Consider the following 22,038-nt stretch of genomic DNA (forward strand, 5'->3'; position numbering starts at 1 on the left):
GAGGGAGGTTTAACAGAGACGAGAGGGATGAGAGAGATCTGGCATGAGACGGATCTGGGGACTTGATGGAAAATGGCAGCAACCAATTAAAGTCTATAAAAGGCGTGGATCCAATGGTTCTAAGGCCCAAGCCTTAATCTGGTATATGCTAGATGATGTGGGGCCTACTTGGGAGATTAACTAGACTTGGGATTTATTTGAAAGGGTCTTTTGAGTTTCTCAAGTCAAATGTCTTTAAATTTCTAGTTAAGGTCTTTGGGTTATTTAGTTGGTCAAAGAATCTTCTAGTGTCTTTCACATGATTAATGCATTAAAGAGTCCTAGAGAGTCTAAGTTAGTCATGTCATTTAATTTTGGAAGTTTTAGAGTCAAGATGAAGTTAGTATAAATTATATTGTAAGTCTTGTGGCAAATTATGGATTGAATGAATGAAAATTAAGCTTATGCTTCTATGATTATGCGATGCAATCTTTCTCTAATGTGATGCTAAAGAGCCCCTTGGTGTGATGCCTTGGGTTTTCTAGGTGTGATATCTTGATCTATCCTTCTTTAACCTTTCCTCTACTTCCTACAAATCACTGTTCACGTCTAATGTTCATATATGTTGTTCACAGTACCCAAAACAGCCTTGTTATTTGTGTTTTTGCTCATACTTAGGTCTATTTTGAATCTGTCCTGCATCAGGACTGAGAGAGATGAGGAAACAGAGGTGAGTGAGAGTATTTTTTGTGTTTGAATGCTTTTTTGTTTCTAAGAATAGAGATAGAAAGGAGAGGAAAGGAAAGGAAACATATAGAAAAGAGAGAAAATTTTCAGGCCAATTGAGCCTCAGCTTATTCGAGCTACGTAGCATTTTTGTTATTTTTGATACCATGATTTATTTATAATTTTATTTTATTAGTTATAATTTTTAATTAGAGTCTTTCCATTTATTTACAATTTCCGTGCATCATTTGGGAAAAAGGTTTGTAGGCTTTTTTTTTTTGCTATTTTAGCCACAAAAGACAAAATAAGCTATTTTAGTCACAACTAACAAAATATTACGTCCAACCCATAATCATTATACTCTTCTCTTACAAAAAAATCAAAAAAATCAAAAAACCTTTCTTAAACCAAGCTTTTTAACCAAAAAAAAAAAAAAAAACCAAAAAAAATTAAAAAGCCAACCCACTCCCAAACCAATCCCTCTCAAAACTCTGAACTTTTTTGGAAAATGTCTCGTAGCTCAAATTTTGTGGCTCAAATGGCCAAAACGACGTCGTTTTGGCCATTTTTATGTTGTTCTGTACTCAAAACGACGTCGTTTTGATCATTTGAGCCATTTTTGAGCCACAAAATTTGAGTTACGTAGCATTGTCGAACTTTTTTTTGTGTACATTATCGTTTCAATACCTCTGAAAATTTCATACGCGGTCATTGCACTTCACAGACCTTCAAATTGTTGTCAAGGTAACCATGTCTTTCAATCGGGTCTTCTCAATTTCTTTCAAATTTTCTACTCTGTTTGGTTGCCCAGAAAATAGAATGTGAAAAATGGCGGAACGAATCCATCTATTAGGTCCTAATAATGTAACCTAAAAGTTGGTTGCCTATACTTTCTGAGCATCCAAACAGAGCCATTTTGGAGTGCTTTTTATGGTTTATGTTTGATTGAATAGGTTAAGAAATGCCGGACGTTGAGGGCCTCGTGAATGAATTCGTTGTAAAGCTTGAAAACCGGTGAGCAAATTTGTGGAATTATTGTCTAAAATTGAAGTTTTTGAACTTGAATTCTGATTTGATTGATTGGTTTTGTGTGATATTGTGGTTTAATTTTGTGGTGGCAGTAAGGTAGAGGGATCTTATGCCACTGCTCGATTAACGGCAGAGTTGCTTCGTTCCGTGATTTCGCAGCAGAGGGTTCCATCTACAAACCAGGCTGCCACACTCATTGAGGCAGTGAGGGTTGTAGGAGACAAATTAACTGCCGCAAACCCTGTTGGTATGCATTCCAATCAATTTCTGTAGCTTTGACTATTTTATTCATACTTGCTTAATTATTGTGTTAGGGCTGTGGATGGGGAGAATCTCTAGTGGAAATTGTAATTATTTGGCTCTTTTATATTGAATACCCAAAAACAAACAAAATTAGAAAAAACAGGCTCAAAGAACCTCACCAAGACAAGAATTGAACAGAAACCACCTATTACAAACAATCAAGACTTCAGAATCTTTATAGAAATTCCCCATAGTATACAAAGATGCATATTCATTTGTGTATCTTCAACTTTTCTCTAAGAACACAACCTACTTCTAACATTAGTAACAATTCTACCCAAATGGCCCCAATTTTTTTAGGGGAAATATTAGTTCAGTGTATGTTTTCAAACACACAAAAAAATCCTTAATCCTTAATCCCATTTGAAATTTATAAAATTTACCCATTTGAATATTTAGCGTGCTGAAAAATCCTTAATCCCTTTTGTATATTTCACATTCTCTCTCATGTCTTTCGTACTCTTATTTTTGTCTTTTTCATTCGGTCTTTGTTTCTTTGTCTATACCAATTTTGATCAACAATCATGAAGCTGGTTTATGTTATATGGACTCTTAAAAATATATTGAATAGCCGTGTCAAACACCCAACACTTAGACAAGAGTTTGGGATGTGTCCGATCCGATACTTTCCATCGAACACTTTTTATATATTTATATTTAACACTATCATTTATGTATATATTGTTTTATAATTGTTATACAATGGGTAAAATACCTCTTTGATATTGTATGTTACATATAATATCATTTTATCTCATATAATATATTAAAAATATAAAATATGACTTTTTTTGCCGAGTGCATGTACTCTTAAATTTGAAGTTTAATGAGTCTGACTTTTAAATACACACCCGCACCCAACATTCGTACTCGACTTTTAGTCGTTTTTCTTTCCTTGTATTTTTGCATCGCCTTGCTGCTTTTCTAATGAAGTTTGATTATTTATCAACATAATAATAATAATAATAATAATTATTATTATTATTATTATTATTACATGTTCAAATTAGTTTTGATGGAGTATTAGAGTGCATAACTTGGACTAGAGTTTTGCAGCCAGTTGATATCAATTCTTTTCTTTTTATTTAGGAGATAAGTTATACTCTCTTTTAGTACCTTTTTATGTGAAAATTTAGAACTTTATGTCCATTTTACATGCATTTTGGAAACACAATAGTTTGTAGCATGTGGAGGGGAGACCCCCTTTTGTATGAGAGTAGGGACATGGAGGCTAGTTCACTCTCGTGGGTTGTGCTGAGTAGGTGTGATACACCTTACGAGTTAGCAATGAGGAAGTATGATACACTCTCCAAGATATCATATCATATGACTTGGTCAATATGTGTCTTTGTGTAGAGGCCTCTCTCATGTTTGAGACTAGTAAAAGTGGAGCCACTCGGGCAAGGTGAGTAAGGCAACTTTGATGATCCCTTAGTTCAAGCCACCATTGCGTAAGTCCCTAGTGATCCTGCACAAGGTCATGAGTTGCTCGACTATCCCTATAACTAAGGCACCGATCTCGAGGAGGTCCCGCTGAGAGGGTGAGGCTCTTAGTTGCATGTGTGAGAATGTGTTCTTCTTTGTGTTCTCCTTTTTCCTTATACGATTAGGAATTAGTGTTCTATATCTATTAGACTTCTATATGTCAGTGATGTATTCATGTCGGATTAGGAATTAGTGATGCTCTATATAAATGATGTATTCTTTGTTCAATCAATTCAATCTAATATATAGTTTCATTCAGAAACCTTACATGGTATCAGAGCCAACTCAGAGTCAGCAGATAGCAAACGACTTCTAGGGTTTGGCTCGTAGTTCTTCCCTTTGTTTCGTGACTGGTTCTCCATCGCGACTGGGTCTCTGTCGCCTTTGATCCGTGGTTCTGTGTGAGTCGTCTCTAGCATCTCTTTGCATCGCTAGATCGTGGTTCTTCTCCTCTGATTCGTGACTCGCATTCTCTTGCGAGAGTCTGCTTTGGTTTGCTGTCTCTCTCTGTCTCATTGGTTCTCCTTAGGGCTTCGACATCATCATCGAGCTCTCTGGTTATCTTTTTCTCTCTCGCTCTCTCTCTCGTATTGAGCTCTCTTGTTAACTCTCTCTCTCTCTCTCTCTCTCTCTCTCTAGTATTGTTATTGGTATCTAAGTATTTGAACTAGCTGTGTTAACTTTAGAATTATTACAATTTGACCCCTCTGATTAAATTTATTTTATACTTGGACATCATAAACTTTGCTTTATTACAATGTCGGATACTAAAATCCAAGCCATCAAATGCAAACTCACTGGTGGCAATTATGTCTATTGGACTAGTGTTATGAAGAATTTTATTCTTGGTCAGAAAAAATGGGACTATGTTTATGTTTCTGGTTCTGTTCCTTGTCCATCGGACCCAAAGGCGGAAGAGTATCTGACTTCCTGTGACACTTGGGATTGTGATAATGCCCAAGTTCTAGCTTGGTTTCATAATTCTGTGGATGACCGTATTGGAATGATGTTTTCTAAGTACAATATTGCCAAGGAGGTGTGGGAATATTTGCTAGGTGTTTATCAGTAGTCCAACTTTGCCAAGCGGTATAAGTTGGAAACAACTATTCAGAGTGCTTGTCAGCGGGATTAGACTATTCAGGTTCTATATTGAGATGACAGGTCTCTGGGATCAATTGGCTCTTATGGAACCACCTAGTCTCAAGATACTGGATGCTTATCTTGAGTTTCGAGAGTAGGGTCGTTTAGTGCAGTTCTTAACGGCTCTCTCCCCTCAGTATGAGGCTATTCGAGGTGGCATCCTTCACCGATCTCCTCTTTCTTCTATGGATGCTATTGTTCGTGAGCTCCTCTCCGAGGAAACCCGTCTTAAGACGGCTAGTCAAACTCTGCCTCTTTTTGTCTTGGCTCCTGCCAAGCCTTTCTTGTTATCGAGCCCACATCGTTATCAGCTTTAGGCCACTGCGAACCCAAGAAAGGACCATTAGGGCCAGATGAGTGTGTTTTCTGCTATCAGAGGGGTCATTGGAAGAACAACTGTCCCAAGAAGGGACGTCAGCCTACTCTGTCTTCTCAGACATAGTTCCGTGGTCCTACCTCGGGTACTTTCCGACCGCCTGCCGCTTATACTACATCTACTTCGGCTCCCGATCCTGACTTGGCTTCCTTGAGTGCTCAGGTTGCACAACTTCAGCATATTCTTTCTGTCTCTCAGCCATCCCCATCTGCCTCCCCTCTTACCGCTCTTCATTCAGGTTTGCTTGGGTTCTCTTCAGGTATCCCTTCTTTTGTCTGGCTTTTTGATTCTGGTGCCTCTCATCATACGACTCCTCACATTTCCTTACTTCAAAACTGTATTCTCCTACCCGTTCCTATTACTATTAATACTGTTAATGGGTCTGGTATGTCTGTTATATTTATTGGGTCTGTCTTACCCTCTGCCATGTTTGCTGTTACTATTCCTTCTGTTCTTTATGTCCCTCAGTTATCTGTCAGTTTATTATCTATCAGTCAACTTGATGCGTTTGGTTTTGATGTTATCTTTTTCTCTTTTGTTTGTTGTGTGCACGATCGGCTGTCTAAGAAGCAGATTGGGACCGGCCGTAGAGTTGGAGATCTCTATGTGGTTGAAAGCTTGCATCTCCCCTTAACCATCTCTCCAGCTGCGCTTTTCTCGTTTCAGTTAGATTCTCAGTTAAGTCAGTTTTACTTATGGCATTCTCGCCTCGGTCATTTGTCTGTTGACCGCCTACGGTCTTTAGCTCAGTCAGGGTTGTTTGGTGGCCAAAGGTTTCTCCCAGGAGTATGGTATTGATTATGAGGAGACATTTGTTCCTGTTGCCAAGATGACTACTGTCCATACTTTAATATCTGTTGCTACTGTTTGTTCTTGGCCTCTTTATCAGATGGATGTTAAGAATGCTTTTCTTAATGACCATCTCACTGAGGAGGTTTACTTGCGTCCTTCCCCTGGTTTTCATCATTCTTCTGGCCAGGTTTGTCGTCTTCGGCATGCTCTGTATGGTCTGAAGTAGTCTCCTCGTGCTTGGTATGATCGCTTTCAGACTGCTGTTATTGAGCTTGGGTTTCATCCTTCTGTTTCCGACTCTGCTTTATTTCAAAGACATACCTCGGCTAGTTTTGTTGCTTTCTTACTATATGTGGATGATATGATCATCACTGGCTCTGACTTTTCTGTTATCTCTGAGGTCAAGCAATATCTTTTCCGCACCTTCGAAATGAATGGGACCATTGCAGTATTTTCTTGGTATTGAGGTGGGTTCTTCTCCCGAGGGTTACTTTCTGTCCCAGGCTAAGTATGCCAACGAGGTTATCCATCGTGCCGGACTTACTGATACTAAGCTTTCTGATACCCCCATTGAGCTTAATGTAAAGCTCAACACTACTGATGGTGTTCCTCTAGACGATCCTACGTTATATCGCGAGCTTGTGGGTTGCTTAGTCTATTTGACAGTTACTCACCCTGATCTTACCTATGCTGTCCATGTGGTTAGTCAGTTTGTTTCTGCCCTTCGCTCTACACATTAGGCTGCTTTGTTTTGGATTCTTCGATATCTTCGCAGTACTATGTTCTAGGGCTTACTATTCTCTTCTACTTGTTCCTTAGACTTGGTGGCTTATGCTGATACTGATTGAGCTGGTGATGTTAATGACCGTAAATCTACTTCTGGTTTCTGTATGTTTCTTGGCGATTCCCTGATTTCTTGAAAAAGCAAGAAACAAATTGTTGTTACCCGTTCTACTACCAAAGCTGAGTATCGTGCTATGGCTCATGTTACTGCTGAAATTGTCTGGCTTCGTGGTCTCTTGTCTGACTTGGGCGTCCCTCAGTCTTTCCCGACTTCTCTCTATTGTGATAACCGAAGTGCTATTCAAATTGTTCATAACACTGTCTTTCATGAACGGACAAAACATATTGAGATTGATTGTCACTTCGTCCGTCAGCATCTACAGTCTGGCTTTATCTCGCTTCCTTTGTCTCTTCGGCTTTGCAATTTGCTAATTTCTTTACCAAGACTCACACCACTGCTCGGTTTCGGTTTTTTCTTGATAAACTCTCAATATTTTCTGCTAAAACACCTTGAGTTTGAGCGGGGGTTTGAGAATATGTTCTCTTTTTTCCTTATAGGATTAGGAATTAGTGTCTTATATCTATTAGACTTCTATATGTCGGTGATGTATTCATGCAGGATTAGGAATTAGTGATGCTCTATATAAATGATGTATTCTTTGTTCAATCAATTTAATTTAATATGTATTTTCATTCAGAAAACTTACAGCATGAAGCGGGAGCGGGAGAATGTGGCCACTTAGAGGAGTCGTAGATTAGGAGCGCTTACGGAGTCATAATGGAATGATATTATTATATATAATTTAATTAGATTTCTTTTAAATAATTAGATGATTTATTTTATTTATTATATGTTAAAAAGTTAAGAAATAATAATTTACAAAAATTATTATTATATATGATATTTTAAGAAATAACAATTAAATATTTTATTATATATGATATAATTTATAATTTATAAATTTTATTATATATATATTATATGATAAATTATATTATATATGATCAATTATATTATATAAAGTAAATTATATTAAAATAGAGAGACAGAGAGAGAGAGAGAGAGAGAGAGAGAGAGAGAAGACGAAGGTGTTCGAAGAGAGAGAGAGAACGAGAGACAGAGAGATCGAGAAGAAAAGAGAGAGAAAACTAGAGGCAGAGAGAGAAGAAGATCGAGAGAGAGAGAGAGAGAGAGAGAGAGAGAAAGAACGAGAGACAGAGAGATCGAGAAGAAAAGAGAGAGAAAACGAGAGGCAGAGAGAGAAGAAGATCGAGAGACAGAGAGATCAAGATCGAGAGAGAAGATACAGATCTTGATTGCTTCCTTCTTGCATCAAATTCACGTTTCTCACTCCTCAAACTCGCGATTCTTCTCCGATTCTTCCTCAGAAGCGCAATATCGCGCTTCTTCCTTAGATTCGTGAGTATCATTCACGATTCCTGCTACTAAGGTGAGGCTAGGCGCTTGGTGTTGAGTCAGTAGTCGTTGAGTATTGGTAGTGAGGTGATCAAGTTGCAGAGTGAGGATAATGAGAAGAACATATGGTTGTGGAGTTGGGAGTGGTGTATAGCACTTGCGTGAGTGAAGGCTCAAGCCAATGTGAAGTTCTTGGGTGAGCACCTTTTGAGACAAAGCTTATGCCTTGAGGATTTGGGGTCCACTCCATAGTGGTGGTACGGCTAGTCTAAGGTATTCAGATACCTATAGGGAGTTGTTGATTACTAAGGTGTTATAATTAGTAGATGTAATATGGATGTTCTAGTTATGTTAATTGTTCAGTGGTTTATTTTAGGATGGTATGCGGACAAACCTCCAAATGAAGGTTTCTGTTATTAATGTTCTTGATACTCATGCTAAATATCGGGTCATTGTTCTCTTGAGTACTCATGGAGTCATGGTAGCTTCCTTTTTTATGTTTATTGGTCAATGACAATATTTATTTTTTTGGTTTATCTGGATGGTTTCTTGTTTACTGAATATAATTGTACCTAAGGAAGGATTCGGGACACTTTTCACTCCCTCTCTCTTTGTATGTATACACAATAACATGATTTAATGTGAAAGAAAATGTTTAAAAATATATTTGTATTGGTAAATATAAATTCAAAAACATTAACAAACAATGGCTTTGTTGGTTTGAGCATTAGTGAGGACAAGTCTGAAGTTGTGAGTTCAAGTATTTGCAAATATATATGTTAGTATATATATAAGAAGTTCCTTCTAGGACTTGGACTCCTAACGTCATACTCATCTCCAAACCACTCAAATCAATTGAGCTATAGGTTGGTGTTTTCAAATACCCAGATATTACATAATACTTGAACCCATAGCCTTAGTCCCGTCCTAACACCACTCTAGCCTATTAAGATACATATCATTTGTTAGAATTTACCATCACCTACCACCACTACCACCTCACCTACTCCACTAAACCTAACCCACTACACCACTACCACTTCACTTACTCCACTAAACCTAACCCACTACACCACTATCACCATCCACTACACACCATCCACTACACCTACATCTATATAAGGAACCATTTGTAATAGACAGAATATGTATCAACAATATCAATCAATAATACATAAATTTTTCATGGTATCAGAGCAAGGTTAACAACTTAGTCATTCTGCTTCACCGGCGGGCGGCAGTCTCGCTTTGGCCGCCCGCCGGACCTCTACACATACCTTCACTCCGCTGCCAAATTTCTTGCTGCTGGAGTTTTGTACTCATCCCCGTGACCTCTCATGTGCATCCTTAAATTAGCATCTCTCTTGAATCCCTTTCCACATATCATACAGAAATGGGTATGAGGTGCGAGAATTTCTTCTTTCTCTAGTTGCAAGATGTTGAAATCATTGCTCGGAAATCCTTCCCTCCGGCGAGCTGAAGACTCTCCGTGAAGGTGCTTCTCTGCATTTGCCTCATCCATAACAGTATCATTTCTTTCTCGGTCATGTATCACCCCTGTGCCTACCTCATGAATTACCATCTCCTTCCACCTCAACTCAAGAACAGTAAGGTCCTCACAAGATTTAGAATGAGGTTCCAAGTATTTAAGAGCTGAACGCTCACCAGAGGAGTCTATGTTGGGCATAGAATTTGACTTCACAATAATAGGCGGGGTACGAGGTGTATGGTCACTAGATTCATCAGCACACTCACCAGAAAAGTGAGTATCAGAGTTTTCATGGCCTTCTTTTTCCGATTGCAATGTATCTCCAATTGAGAAGATGGACTCAGTATTCACCAAATCAGTACTTGCCTGAAGAGAATCATAGTGCCTTCATTAGCATCTTCTTCGTCTTTTGACTCGTGATCTTCGATGCAGTTTTGTTCAATCTTGCAACTACCAGCTAGATCAACATGGTTGGACTTTCCCACTGTTGGCCCTAGGTGTGCTAAGGTACAAGAGCGCTACATCGAACATCATACATGATTGCGACGAGGTCTTCAACTATTGGGAGCCTCTTCACTATCTCATCTACAAATCTGGCTTCCAGACTTGGGAATACAGCTCCCAGTTTGCACTTCGCTCACACCTATACCTTCTTTTTCATAAAGTAGTCGGCAGACCAGCTTCATTATTGTTTAGTAAGAATCTTTCCAACCCATGTGCCCTGTTGCTTTTATTCTCCTTTTTGACCCATCATTCCACCACCTCCTTCTTTTGTTTTTTTAAATCATATTTTTACCACCGCCCACTCCATGATACCTATTTTTTATTTTTTTTTATTATTATTATTATTCTTCTTATTAAAAAAAAAAAAAAAATAAATAAATACCAAACACCATTGCAAACAATTTACAAATTTGTACAACCAACCATATTTTATTCATCTCAGGAAACAACCCCGATCAGAATTTTACACCAAAAAAAAAAAAAAAAAAAAAAAACAAACAAACCAAACACCCACATCCACAGGCGGGATTTTTCTTCTCTACTCTGCCGCCGGTCTTTTCTTCTTGCCTCCGTCCTGGGCGGTCCTTGACGGTGCTGCCTCCGTGCTTCCTCGGCCACCCAGCAAGTTGCCTCCTGCCTGCTCCTCCACTGCAGCATATGGCGGCCCTCCAAATCGGAACATCACGGTGGCCTTCCGCTTCAGCTCCTTATTTTCCGTCTTTAGAACACTTATCTCTGCTCGCGCATCCTTATACATGCGTTGGAGCAGAGCCAGCTGGGAGTTTAACTGTTGCACCTCATTTGTCCTGCTCTGCAGCCGGTGCGACAAGTTTGTGACCGCAGTCATGGTTTCCACACATGACTTCAGAGTATACTGATTAGCCTCAATATCAGTTTGCACCGCCATTTTTTGCTCCACCGACCGCATCGGAAAGTTCAATGGAGCAAAACCAGAGGTGTTTGGTTGAGGTTCACTGGCCACCGCACCAGTTATTTCTCTTGTAGGCTCGTTCAGTTCTGGAAAGAGCGTGAGCAGGTTCTGGGTAGCTGGACGGGACGAAGAGGCCATGTTTTGGGTTGCTCAGTGTTTCAGCGCAGGGTTTACAGAGTGTTTCAGACTGCCAAAATTCAGAGGTTTCAAACTGGTTTGCACAGCCTCTGCCTCAACCTTGGTTAAATAGCCAGGGCCGATCCGCGCATCGCGCGCCACTTGCCGACAGACGACACTCGGGCACGCAAGCCAAGGCGCCCACGTGCCTCGCCATCATGTCCGGCACACCTTTTGATGAATTGGGCACGCCTTTTGATGGCACGCCTTTTGAAAAATTGGGCGCACCTTTTGAGGATGCGATTTTTTAAGGGGTCCGACAAGACTCTGTAAACTGTCCTGACATAGATTCCGGTTAGCTCCTTTATGGGTCCGACAAGACTCTGTAAACTGTCCCGACATTGATTCCGGTTAGCTCCTTTAAGGGTCCGACAAGACTCTGTAAACTGTCCCGACATAGATTCCGGTTAGTTTCTACAAGGGTCCGACAAGACTCTGTAAACTGTCCCGACATTGATTCCGGTTAGTTTCTACAAGGGTCCAACATGACCCCATAACAGCGGTCTGACACCGCCATCCAGTGTCCTCTACACCATTATGACACCACCATACAGTGTCCTCTACAACGTTCTGACACCACCATACAGTGTCCTCTACAACGTTATGACACCACCATACAGTGTCTCCTATCCTTTTTTTTCTGTATTTTCTTGTTTTGTTCCTCTCTTCAAACTCAAGTTGGTTAGTTTCTATCCTCCTTGAGTTTGCGGGGGGCTGTTAGAATTTACCATCACCTACCACCACTACCACCTCACCTACTCCACTAAACCTAACCCACTACACCACTACCACTTCACTTACTCCACTAAACCTAACCCACTACACCACTATCACCATCCACTACACACCATCCACTACACCTACATCTATATAAGGAACCATTTGTAATAGACAGAATATGTATCAACAATATCAATCAATAATACATAATCTATATAAGGAACCATTTGTAATAGACAGAATATGTATCAACAATATCAATCAATAATACATAAATTTTTCATCATTGTATGTATCTATGCTTATATGTATAAACATATAGGTTTCGAAAACTAAGGAATTTCAGAATTATACAGATTTATTATATAATCCTGAGAAATGAGATTATTTGCGTGCACAGATGAGAGTCAGGTTCAATGCTCTCCAGTTATCACTGCTGACTGGAAGTAATACGAATATGCTTTCCTATAGATATTTATACATAAATGGCACACACATTTTGATGTTTTTTAGCCATGCATACATAATGTACACACTAGCAATACACTCTGGCCAATGTGCAGGGTTTTAAAATTTAAAAACATAAACAAAAATTGGATCCCACATAGTTGTCCAGATTTAGTTTCCTACGTGGTATTTTTTTAGGCCCCCTGATCTTGAGCAATACATGTGGCTTCGAGATGGTAACTGTAGCACTGCTATAATAGCCACAACCATGACTATTGTGAGTCTTAGTTGTTTTTCGCCCTCTATAATTAGCAAAATAATTGTTAGTTGCAACTAATATAGATCTTTTTAAGCTTATAGGTCAATTTCTGGGGAAAAAAAAAAAAAAAAAATCTATCTAATTGTAAGTATTTATAATGACAAAGCCATATGGATGGAACTGCAGAGCTTGCTGTTGGGAATATTGTGAGGCGTGTTCTGCATATTATAAGGGAGGAGGAACTTTTGCTTTTGACAAAGGACGTTGGAGGTTTAAAGTTAATAGTTGGTAGTGATGATGAAGACACTGCTGAAGGAGATTATAACCATGTTGCATCTGCAGCAGCCGTTGCTGCTTCTAGAAACTCTCTGCTTCGACCTTCATTGCATACTCTTCTGGAGAACATTCAAAAGTCAACATTAGCTTGCCAGAATTCTTCTGGGGGTGATTCTGAAGAAAAAAGCAAATGTATTGTTTGGTTCTTATCTTATTAAAAAATTTGAAATAAAAGGGTCTTTGGAACAATATTGAACGGTATTTAGTCTCTATTCATCTATTTATTTAAATTTAAATTATTTTTTATTCTTTATAACAGCTGATAAAAATTCGAGCCGCCGAAAAGTAAAGCACAATGTCATCGAGGCAGTTAATATACTAATTGAAGATATTGATGCTTGCCATGAACTAATTGCCGAGCAAGCAGTGGAGCATATTCATCAGAAGTACTATTTTTCACCTAGGATAAGCTTATTTTCAGTCTTGAACTTGTTTTATATGCTGAAATTTATGTTAAAAAAGGTTTTCCTTCTGCTAATGTTTACTTGGATAACTACTTAGAACATGTATATATGCATGCCATCAATGCATTTGGTCTGTGCTGACACACCTGTTGTTCATAAGAATTTTATGTTGGCAATTGTATTAAATCAAGTTAACAAGACTGTTCATTGTGTTATCGCCCTCTATGATGTGCTTGGTTTTGATCAATCATGATTATTGTTGCAATTTGTGTGGAAGCTTTTAGTAATTTATTTGTCAGAAGATTAGGACTTGATGGCATCCAATTAGTTTTTGAATATTGCGCCTACATTTACAGAACCATGATGCCGATTCTCTGACGCTAACCTAGGTTAGGAGCAAGGCCTACAAACCCCTTCAAGTTTGGTGTTGTGGTTGTGGGCTGCCATGCGCTACCTTGTGACCTACATGCAGCACCTCTCTAGGTTCATATGACTCAATGGCTAGGTTTAGGGTTTGAAATTATCAATATTTCCTAAGGAGGTATTAAGACATAAATAATTGCTTCTTTTCACTTTAATGTTTGGCTTACATTTTATTTTCTCCAAAATTGTTATAAAAATAGTCTCAGGAGTCTTGGCTATAGACATACATCCCATGTGTGTACAAATGTGTCCAGTTTATAAAGTTTTGAAAAAGTGACATGTAGATATGTGTCCAACACTGTCGGCGTGTTCAAATGAGTTTGATACTTGTTGAACAAGGACATGGACATGACATCTCAATAGGTGTGCGTTGCTTCTATCTGAAAAATATATGAAATATTTATTGGACATGGAGATTTTTGCTTGATTCGACGCCTTTATTTCAGCACTTCCTATTTGGATTTTCGTGAATGTTTTTAATTTTTATCTAAATCATGTACTCAGCAGTTAATAGAACTTTTATTATGTACTTTTCTAATACATATATTTTTCTTGGCAGTTTCGCCTGTTTTAACGCTTGAACTGTTTTTTCAGTGAGGTAATATTAACCTTAGGTCATTCTAAGACTGTGTTGGAATTCCTATCTGCTGCAAAGGAGAAAAAACGATCATTTCGGGTTGTTGCTGCTGAGGGTGCTCCAAGGTTTGTACACAAGTCTACCTACTTTTTACAATTTAAAGCAATAGAACAAGCAATTTTTTACATTGGATTGACATATTGTCTATTGCAATTTTTATCTTCTTGTTGCTATTGTCATTGATCAGGTACCAAGGGCATGTTCTTGCAAAAGAGTTGGTCAAAAGGGGTGTGCAGAGTACTGTAGTTACCGATTCTGCAGTGTTTGCCATGATTTCTCGAGTAAACATGGTAATTATGAAATTTGACTTCTTTTCACTACTATTACAGATAACGTGGATCACATAAACTGTCATAACTTGAAACTTCTCATGAAGGTGATAGTTGGTGTTCATGCTGTGATGGCCAATGGTGGGGTCATAGCACCTGTTGGGATGAGGATGGTTGCACTTGCTGCTCGCAATTATGCTGTTCCGTTAGTTGTGGTTGCCGGAACCCACAAGGTATTCCATCAGAAAATAAAAATTATATAAATCCAGTAAATGTATGGGTTATGCAACAAAACTTTTGAAACTTTAAAGTTTTCAACTTGGTCATAGCAGCTTCACCTAATTCTTATGAACTCTTCAAAGATGAGGGTAAGTTTGAAGATGATGCAGGGTATGCAAACAAGGAAATGCATAAATCTAAAATTTTGCATGGAGCACATTTAGGACACTAAAATAAAACCTGGTATCTGTTACCTTGAATACAGTTTGTTTTGGTATGAGGAACGGGAATGGGAATGTGATACACCACATGTTCTAAAATGTGATACGATAGGGGTAAACTTCTTAATTTGACATCCAGTATATTATAGTGTATTTTTCTGCAAATTAATTGTTCAGCATTATGACCCATTGTTCTTCCATTCTGTCAATCCAACTCCACTCCATCTAGATTTTAGTGCATTATGTTTGTCTTTTTCCCTATTAAGGAGAACGTCTAATAAAAAAACAAGAAAATATTGTGGGATTGCTTTGGATCGACAAATTCACTGTTTGGGAGCAAAAGTGTACCATGTTTCATGACGTGTGTTCCAAAATGTAAATTGCTAGGGTGTTAGCGTTTTTGGGTAACAATTGAATTTTGTAATAAGGCAATAAAGTTGAATATAGAGAGATAATACAAATAGAAAAGAGAAAAGTAAGAATACAAAGGTTTAACGTGGTTCAGTCAACATTGGCCTACATCCACACACACAAAGCCCTAAAGGGTTACATCTTTCATTCACTCAACTTGATACTCTTGTTTACATGATACACCATATGTATAAAGTGGGAGATACAATCAAATTCCTTCAGTTAAGGAATTGAAATAAATTAAGGATACAAAAAATCATAATAAGTATAAATCATGGGATTTTCATATATTCTAATATCTTTCATTTCTTTTGATATCTTTGATGATATAATCTTATCTCCAACAAACATTAGAATTTCTAGTTTCATTCATTTTTTCTTTTCTTTTCTTGATCTGCCTTCATGTACTCCAGTAGATCACTTTCTTTCATTTTGCTTTACTTATCACAAGGAGAAAAAAAAAGGTGACCAAAATCTACTCTGCTGGATATGTTCCAAGGACTTGCAGATGCAGGAAACTGCAATAGACACACTCCTAGTAGAATTGGAAGTCATGCAGCCAACAAGTATCAAACTATCTTTGTAATAATAATTTAATAAATATGGTTTTCAGGATCTCTTAGAATCTTTTGAAGCTGTGGCATGACACCTAATGCAGATTAAGCTTAGAAGGTGATTCCTAAAGAATTCTAGGTGGGTTCCTAGTTTCTTCCCTTTTCTTGCTAGCTTCTTCTATTTCACATGGAGAGCAAAGTTGCTGTCCACCGGGAACTGTTCAAAGCGTAGCCCTTATTTCCATCGCCAAAAGGTCCAAAAGCCTCATCTAATTAGTCTAATCATCTCTACCATTGACGTTTAATTTAGCACTGCAAACCAAAAATACATCCTTTCTAGAATTTATCACAACTAATTCTCTGCAATTCCTGCAACCCAACCTGCGAAATCAAATCAATACTAAATCCTTTTCATCTAGAAACCCTAGGACTTTTTCCTCTGTTTCAAATTTTCATCCCACAAGCTTTCACAATCTTATTTTGGGGAGAAAAAAGTGCTACACACTTCTTACAAGAACTCTTATGAAGACCTGTGCAGATTTGTTTCCCTATGTTTGAGGAGCTTATTGTGCTGAAGCCTAAAGATACTCAGCTATTGTTAGGCTTTACATCCCTTGCATTTTTTTACTATGAGAAAATGACTATGAGAGAGAATATGCAGTCTTCAACTGTGAAAATTCATGGTTCTGCGGGCTTAGTATATTCTGCGCTATTTCTTTCTTTGCATAATTTAGTCATGAATTTGATATTTTACCTATCTGACACTTTCCTTATATTTTTCAATTGCCTTGTTTATGCGAAAGTTGTGTCCCTTGTACCCACACAATCCAGAGGTCTTGCTGAATGACATGAGATGCCCATCTGAACTGGTCGATTTTGGCGAATTCTCCAATTGTATGGATTTTGGAATTGACAGTGGTGCTCCGCTTCTTCACATTGTCAATCCCGCATTCGATTATGTTCCTCCAGAGCTCATCAGTCTTTTCATCACTGACATGTAAGGCTATCTTCTGTGTGCATTTTATTTATTTAAATAAATTTCTTTGTACAAGTAGCACTAGTTATTTCCAATCTCATGTTTTTTGAACAAATACAATATATTTTAATCAACAATTCGTGGTTTAAGCAAAATATGATACTTTCACAACTTGACCCATTTAAGAAACCATTTCTTTTCAATGGAACCTGTTAGACATATTTGCTTCTTTTACAACTTATCCAACTTGGGAAACCACAATCTCCGTGTTCAGCAATCAGAACCGTCTCGTCAATGATACTGCATTGGAATTCCTTGCGACTCAGGGGTGTGGTATAGGACTATAATGTGCTTCTACACAATTCAAAAGAATTTTTTTGTAAAAAAGGGAAAACATTCATAGTTTATTGTTTATCCTACTAATTTGGTTCGTATTCTCTATATACCTATGATGTTTTTGACAGTTTAGCAATTATTTGATAATATTTTGAACATTAGATACAACAATATTCTGATCATTGTCTACTTTATTCACAGAGGCGGACATAACCCATCATATATTCATCGGCTTATTGCTGATTACTACTCTGCTGATGATTTGGTGTTATAACAGGAGTCTATGAATTAAAGGTGAACTTCTTACTCATATGCTGACTTTTATTGGACTAGTTTATGCTTTTGATTTCATTTTTAGATTCGGAATCAAAGTGAATTTTTGTTAATTACTTTTCATCTGTTCCTTAAACATTGTAATTAACTAGAAATTGAGTCTTTTTGTGCATGGAATGAAAGAAATACTATTGACGAAACAATTTTTAGTAAATATTGTGGGGGATTTATCATGTTTGTATTTACACATATAAACTTTTTTTATTTTACAGGTCAATTTAGATAAAATTATAAATTGATCTATAATTACTAGCAAGTATTAACTAACTATCCAACTTGGCGACAATAACTTCGGATTGTGAATGAGAGGGATGACTCATTTTCATACCACTATCTTCATATTTTTTCATACTTTATTTTGTCAGTCCTACAATAATGATTCAAACGGTTTATCTCGTAACTTGTAATGAAGACCGTTTGCACAAAAAATTATCTTCTTCGAATATCAATGAGTAGATGAATAAATTACATTTTATAAGATGTCGGTTTAAGTTTAAATTCATAATTGTCCATTCCAAAAAAATAAAATGTAATTTATTTGCGCAACTCGTTTTATTGTTGGGCCTACTAGATGAATGGTTTTGATCATTATTGTGGACTTGAATGTGACTAATGAAATAAAGTATGGAGAATAGTGATATGGAGGAGAGCCATCATGGATACAACTTGAGAGCACCCAATTGGAATTCAATCTATAATTTTTTTCTTCTTTGAGCATGGTTAGTATAATTTTATTTGGGTCTGGATTCAAATATTTCAACCCAAACTAAATTTGGTCTAAACTTAGATACAATTCTCACAAATTAAATACCTTGAATTCTATTATTAATAATATACCTACAATAGTGGACATCTCTCTAATTATTGAAAGTGAATTTGTTTTATATATATATATATATATATTGTATTAGGGGTTGTTGGGGATGTCCTAAATAAGTGTACTTTTTGACTTTTTAGACTAAAAAGCTGAGGAAAAAAATATGATTGTTTGGGTTAATTTTTTGACTTTTTATGGAAAAATGTGTATTAAAAAATTGTATAAATTAGTGTGTAGAGAAAAATTAAGATTGAGAGTTGTGCAGTCGTAATTTTTAACTTTTGATGAATAGTGATAATTTTTTAATTTTTTGAATAACTTTTTGACTTTTTGATCACATGCCAAACAAGTCAAAATCTTTGAGATAAACTTAGGCTCAGACTTGAGCTAAGTTTGGACAAATCTCTTCACACTTGGGGGTTTGTATGTTAGTTGTTTCTTAATATAAATGTTTTTCATATTCTCAAAAAGACCGAGTTTTATTTAATAGATCCTGACTAAACTTGACTAAAGTTGTAGTTCTACTTGCATTAGAACTCCTTTAGACTTTGGATAAGCTTTTTCTTTAGTACAAAAATTATTTACTTTTTAGTTTTTAAATTGCAACTTTTTTTTTTGTTTTTTTTTTTTGGAGTTAAATAGCCAAAAATTCCACTCTAAAAGCCCATGATAAAGAAGAATTGAATTGTAATTGGAAAAATGCCCCAATAGAGTGAAAACATTTGCAAAAGGAGTGCCTTAGAGCATCCTTTTAGCAAATTTCTTAAAATTTTATCCTAAAATATTATTAAAAAATTCATTCCCTATTTTAGGAATCAATTTTTCATCTACTTTTTCCAACAAACTCCCTGTGCATTCTCTATTCTATTAAAATATTATTTTTAATTATTTTATATCTTATATTTTGGGGATGGAGGTGCTCGAGATCAATGATGATGGTTGAATAAAGAGTAATTTTTTAGTATTTAGGGGTGAACAGTGACTCCCTACATTTAGGGCTCAACTTATAATTTGGATAAGTTTAAGGGAATTGATAGGGTTGGTTTTATGAGAACCACACACCCCTCTTCCTCTCTCACAAAATAGCTAAAAAAGTGAAGAAAATGGATTCAATGGGGATGCTCTTAGAGCATCTTTAGTAGATTTTCTAAAATATTATTAAAAATTTTATTCCGTATTTTAAGAATTACTTTTTCATCTACTTTCTCCAACAAACTCTCTATTCTTTCTCTATTCTATTAAAATATTATTTTTAATTATTTTATATTTTATATTCTTGGGATGGAGGTGCTCGAGATCAATGATGATGAAGGGGTATAAATTTAGCCCGGTCCGACTCATATTGAGCTTCACTGGCTCCAGCCAAAATTCGGACCGGGCTTGGCTGGCCCACAGGCCAAAAAATAGGATTACGCCCTAACCCAGGCCCAAAGGTGTTCGAGCCTTGAGTGGGTCGGTAGGCTAGGCCTTTTTTTTTTTTTGGTAAATTTTTTCTACTAAAATTTTATTATTGTTCATTAAAAAAGACATTGGGCCTCAGGCCGGGCCACAGGCTGTGCCCACGGGCCGGTTCGGGTTTCAAAGTGATGGCCCGGGCTAAGGGCCTGAGCTGGGCTCAAGCACGGGCCCAAATGGGCCTAAATAGGCCCGGCCCACCCTGAGTCGGGGTCGACTTTGGGCTGTCCATGGGTCATTTTTACACTCCTCGATGATGGTTGAATAAAGAGAATTTTTTTTTTTTTAAAATTTTTTAGGGGCGAGCAATAACTCACTCCACTTAGGAAGCAACTGTTGCTCAACTCATAATAGGAGCTGGTTTAAGGAATTTGTTGGATTGATTTTATGAGAAATTTTTTTCTAAAATAGCTAAAAAATGAAGATAAAGAATCCAATGCGATGCTCTTAGGCTATTCGGGGCTTTAGCTAGATTTGCCCCATTCTACATATGAAATGAAACTCTTATTTGAGTAATAAAAAAGTAGACTAGGGCTTAGCGTTGGCCCATCCTAGTCGGCCTTCCCAAAAAAATCAAGTTGAACAAGGTTTGGGGCCATACCAATCCAAGTCTTAAGGCCGGTCTTAAGGTCAGAGACGCTCTAGTGTGGTTCTCTTTGAACCACACAAAAAAAAATAAAAAAATAAAAAAATAAAAGTCCTCTTGTGCCCTGCACTAAATTATATTATAAAAAATTATAAATATATATATACATGTTAGCATAATGAGGTCAAGAAGTATGTGCTCACTTGCTGATATTTATATTACTATTTTCACGAGAAGTGGACTCCATTATATTAATATGTACATTTTTAATATGTTTTATAATTTAATTTTATGCATTTCAAGTAACATTGATTCTATCTATAGAATCTAACTAGTCTCGTTAGTAGTAATGCTTTAGGATATGAGATTGAACCCTACCTTCATTTGAAGATAGGGAGGTGGGAGACCACGTTGGGTCATTTTGTCTAGTTCATTCTTTTTTGGGTGATCTCATTGATTGAAAGCATCATGTGTTGATCTTGTCCACGTTATGATGTTATGAAATTAGAATGGGGCAAATCTAGGGTTGCAAATGAACCGAGTCGAGTCGAGTCGAGTCAAGTTTTGCTAAGCTCAAGTTCGGTTCGTTTACTTATCGAGCTCGTTTATTGAGTTCGAGCTTAGCTCGATAAAAAATTGGGTTCGAGCTCGGTTCGGCTCAGCTCATTAATATTAATAAAACTCGAACTCAGCTCGGTTCGGCTCGACTCTGCTCGATAATTTTTTTTAATATTATTTATATTATTTAATATATAAATAATGTATTTATACTATTATTTATATATTATTTAATATATAAATAATATATTTATTGTATAATTTAAATAAAGATAAACGAGCCGAGTTTCTAGGAGTTCGAGCTCGGCTCGTTTACTAAACGAGCCTAATATTTGAGGTTGAGCTTGGCTCGTTTACTAAACGAACCAAGCCCTTAATGAGCTGAGTCGAGCTTGTTCATGAACAGTTCGGTTTGTTTGCAATCCTAATTTTGACATACAATTTTACTTGTTTTTTTTTATGCAATATGGGTCCTAATCTAGGGGATGAGAGAGTATTGTCTGTGACAAGATTTAAACCCTTAACTTTCTAATAAGATGGAAAGAAAATGATATAGAATTCTATTTTTTAGACCTATGGATGTGTAATAGAAATGATTTGTTGATGATTAGAAGAGAGAGAGAGAGAGAGAGAGAGGTTGTCACATTATTGAGTTTAAAAAGTAAATTTAATTTTTAAATTAGAATAATACACTCTGAGATAAAAATGTTCTAATAACTAAACTAGTTTGAGATGATTACAGTTTTAGTTTCTTTGCGTCTTTAAATTGTCAAGTTTTGTTTTGTTAGTTAATGTGCTATACTATTACACAAAAGAAACATGATGGTGAATGTTTTGTTTGTTTTGTTTTGTTAGTTAATCTTGCGTCTTTAAATACAATTCACCTATATATTTATAAATATAAACATTGTCATTGACTTTACACAAAAGAAACAAACCCTAGATA

The 22,038-nt window shown here is 36.8% G+C and overlaps 1 protein-coding gene across 2 annotated transcripts; it reads left to right on the plus strand.

Annotated features, from left to right (window-relative positions):
• Positions 1 to 1,158: 1,158 nt before the first annotated feature.
• Positions 1,159 to 17,816, plus strand: LOC114269023 (uncharacterized). 2 transcript variants are annotated; one of them, XR_014335186.1, is made up of 12 exons: positions 1,159 to 1,202; positions 1,365 to 1,449; positions 1,659 to 1,719; positions 1,827 to 1,981; positions 12,744 to 13,025; positions 13,153 to 13,279; positions 14,315 to 14,422; positions 14,545 to 14,647; positions 14,734 to 14,859; positions 16,091 to 16,170; positions 16,835 to 17,028; positions 17,545 to 17,816. XR_014335186.1 is itself a non-coding variant. In XM_028210283.2 (11 exons), the coding sequence occupies exons 3-11, from the start codon at positions 1,667 to 1,669 to the stop codon at positions 17,615 to 17,617; spliced, it is 1,221 nt and encodes a 406-aa protein (XP_028066084.2). In that variant the 5' UTR covers positions 1,165 to 1,202; positions 1,365 to 1,449; positions 1,659 to 1,666; the 3' UTR covers positions 17,618 to 17,816. The 2 variants fall into 2 exon arrangements, 1 of the variants encoding a protein (XP_028066084.2); XM_028210283.2 differs by lacking the exon at positions 16,091 to 16,170 and having other exon boundaries at positions 1,165 to 1,202.
• The last annotated feature ends 4,222 nt before the right edge of the window (positions 17,817 to 22,038 follow it).

The sequence above is a fragment of the Camellia sinensis genome, chromosome 7, assembly GCF_055761805.1.
Source record: "Camellia sinensis isolate YWXY chromosome 7, ASM5576180v1, whole genome shotgun sequence".
Classification (NCBI taxonomy): Eukaryota; Viridiplantae; Streptophyta; class Magnoliopsida; order Ericales; family Theaceae; genus Camellia; species Camellia sinensis.

Coding starts and splice junctions, on each gene's coding strand:
- LOC114269023 (XM_028210283.2), top strand. CDS start 1,667: ATGCCGGACGTTGAGGGCCTCGTGAATGAATTCGTTGTAAAGCTTGAA. Junction 1,720..1,826: donor GTTGTAAAGCTTGAAAACCG/GTGAGCAAATTT, acceptor TTGTGGTGGCAG/TAAGGTAGAGGGATCTTATG. Junction 17,029..17,544: donor AGTCTTTTCATCACTGACAT/GTAAGGCTATCT, acceptor CTTTATTCACAG/AGGCGGACATAACCCATCAT.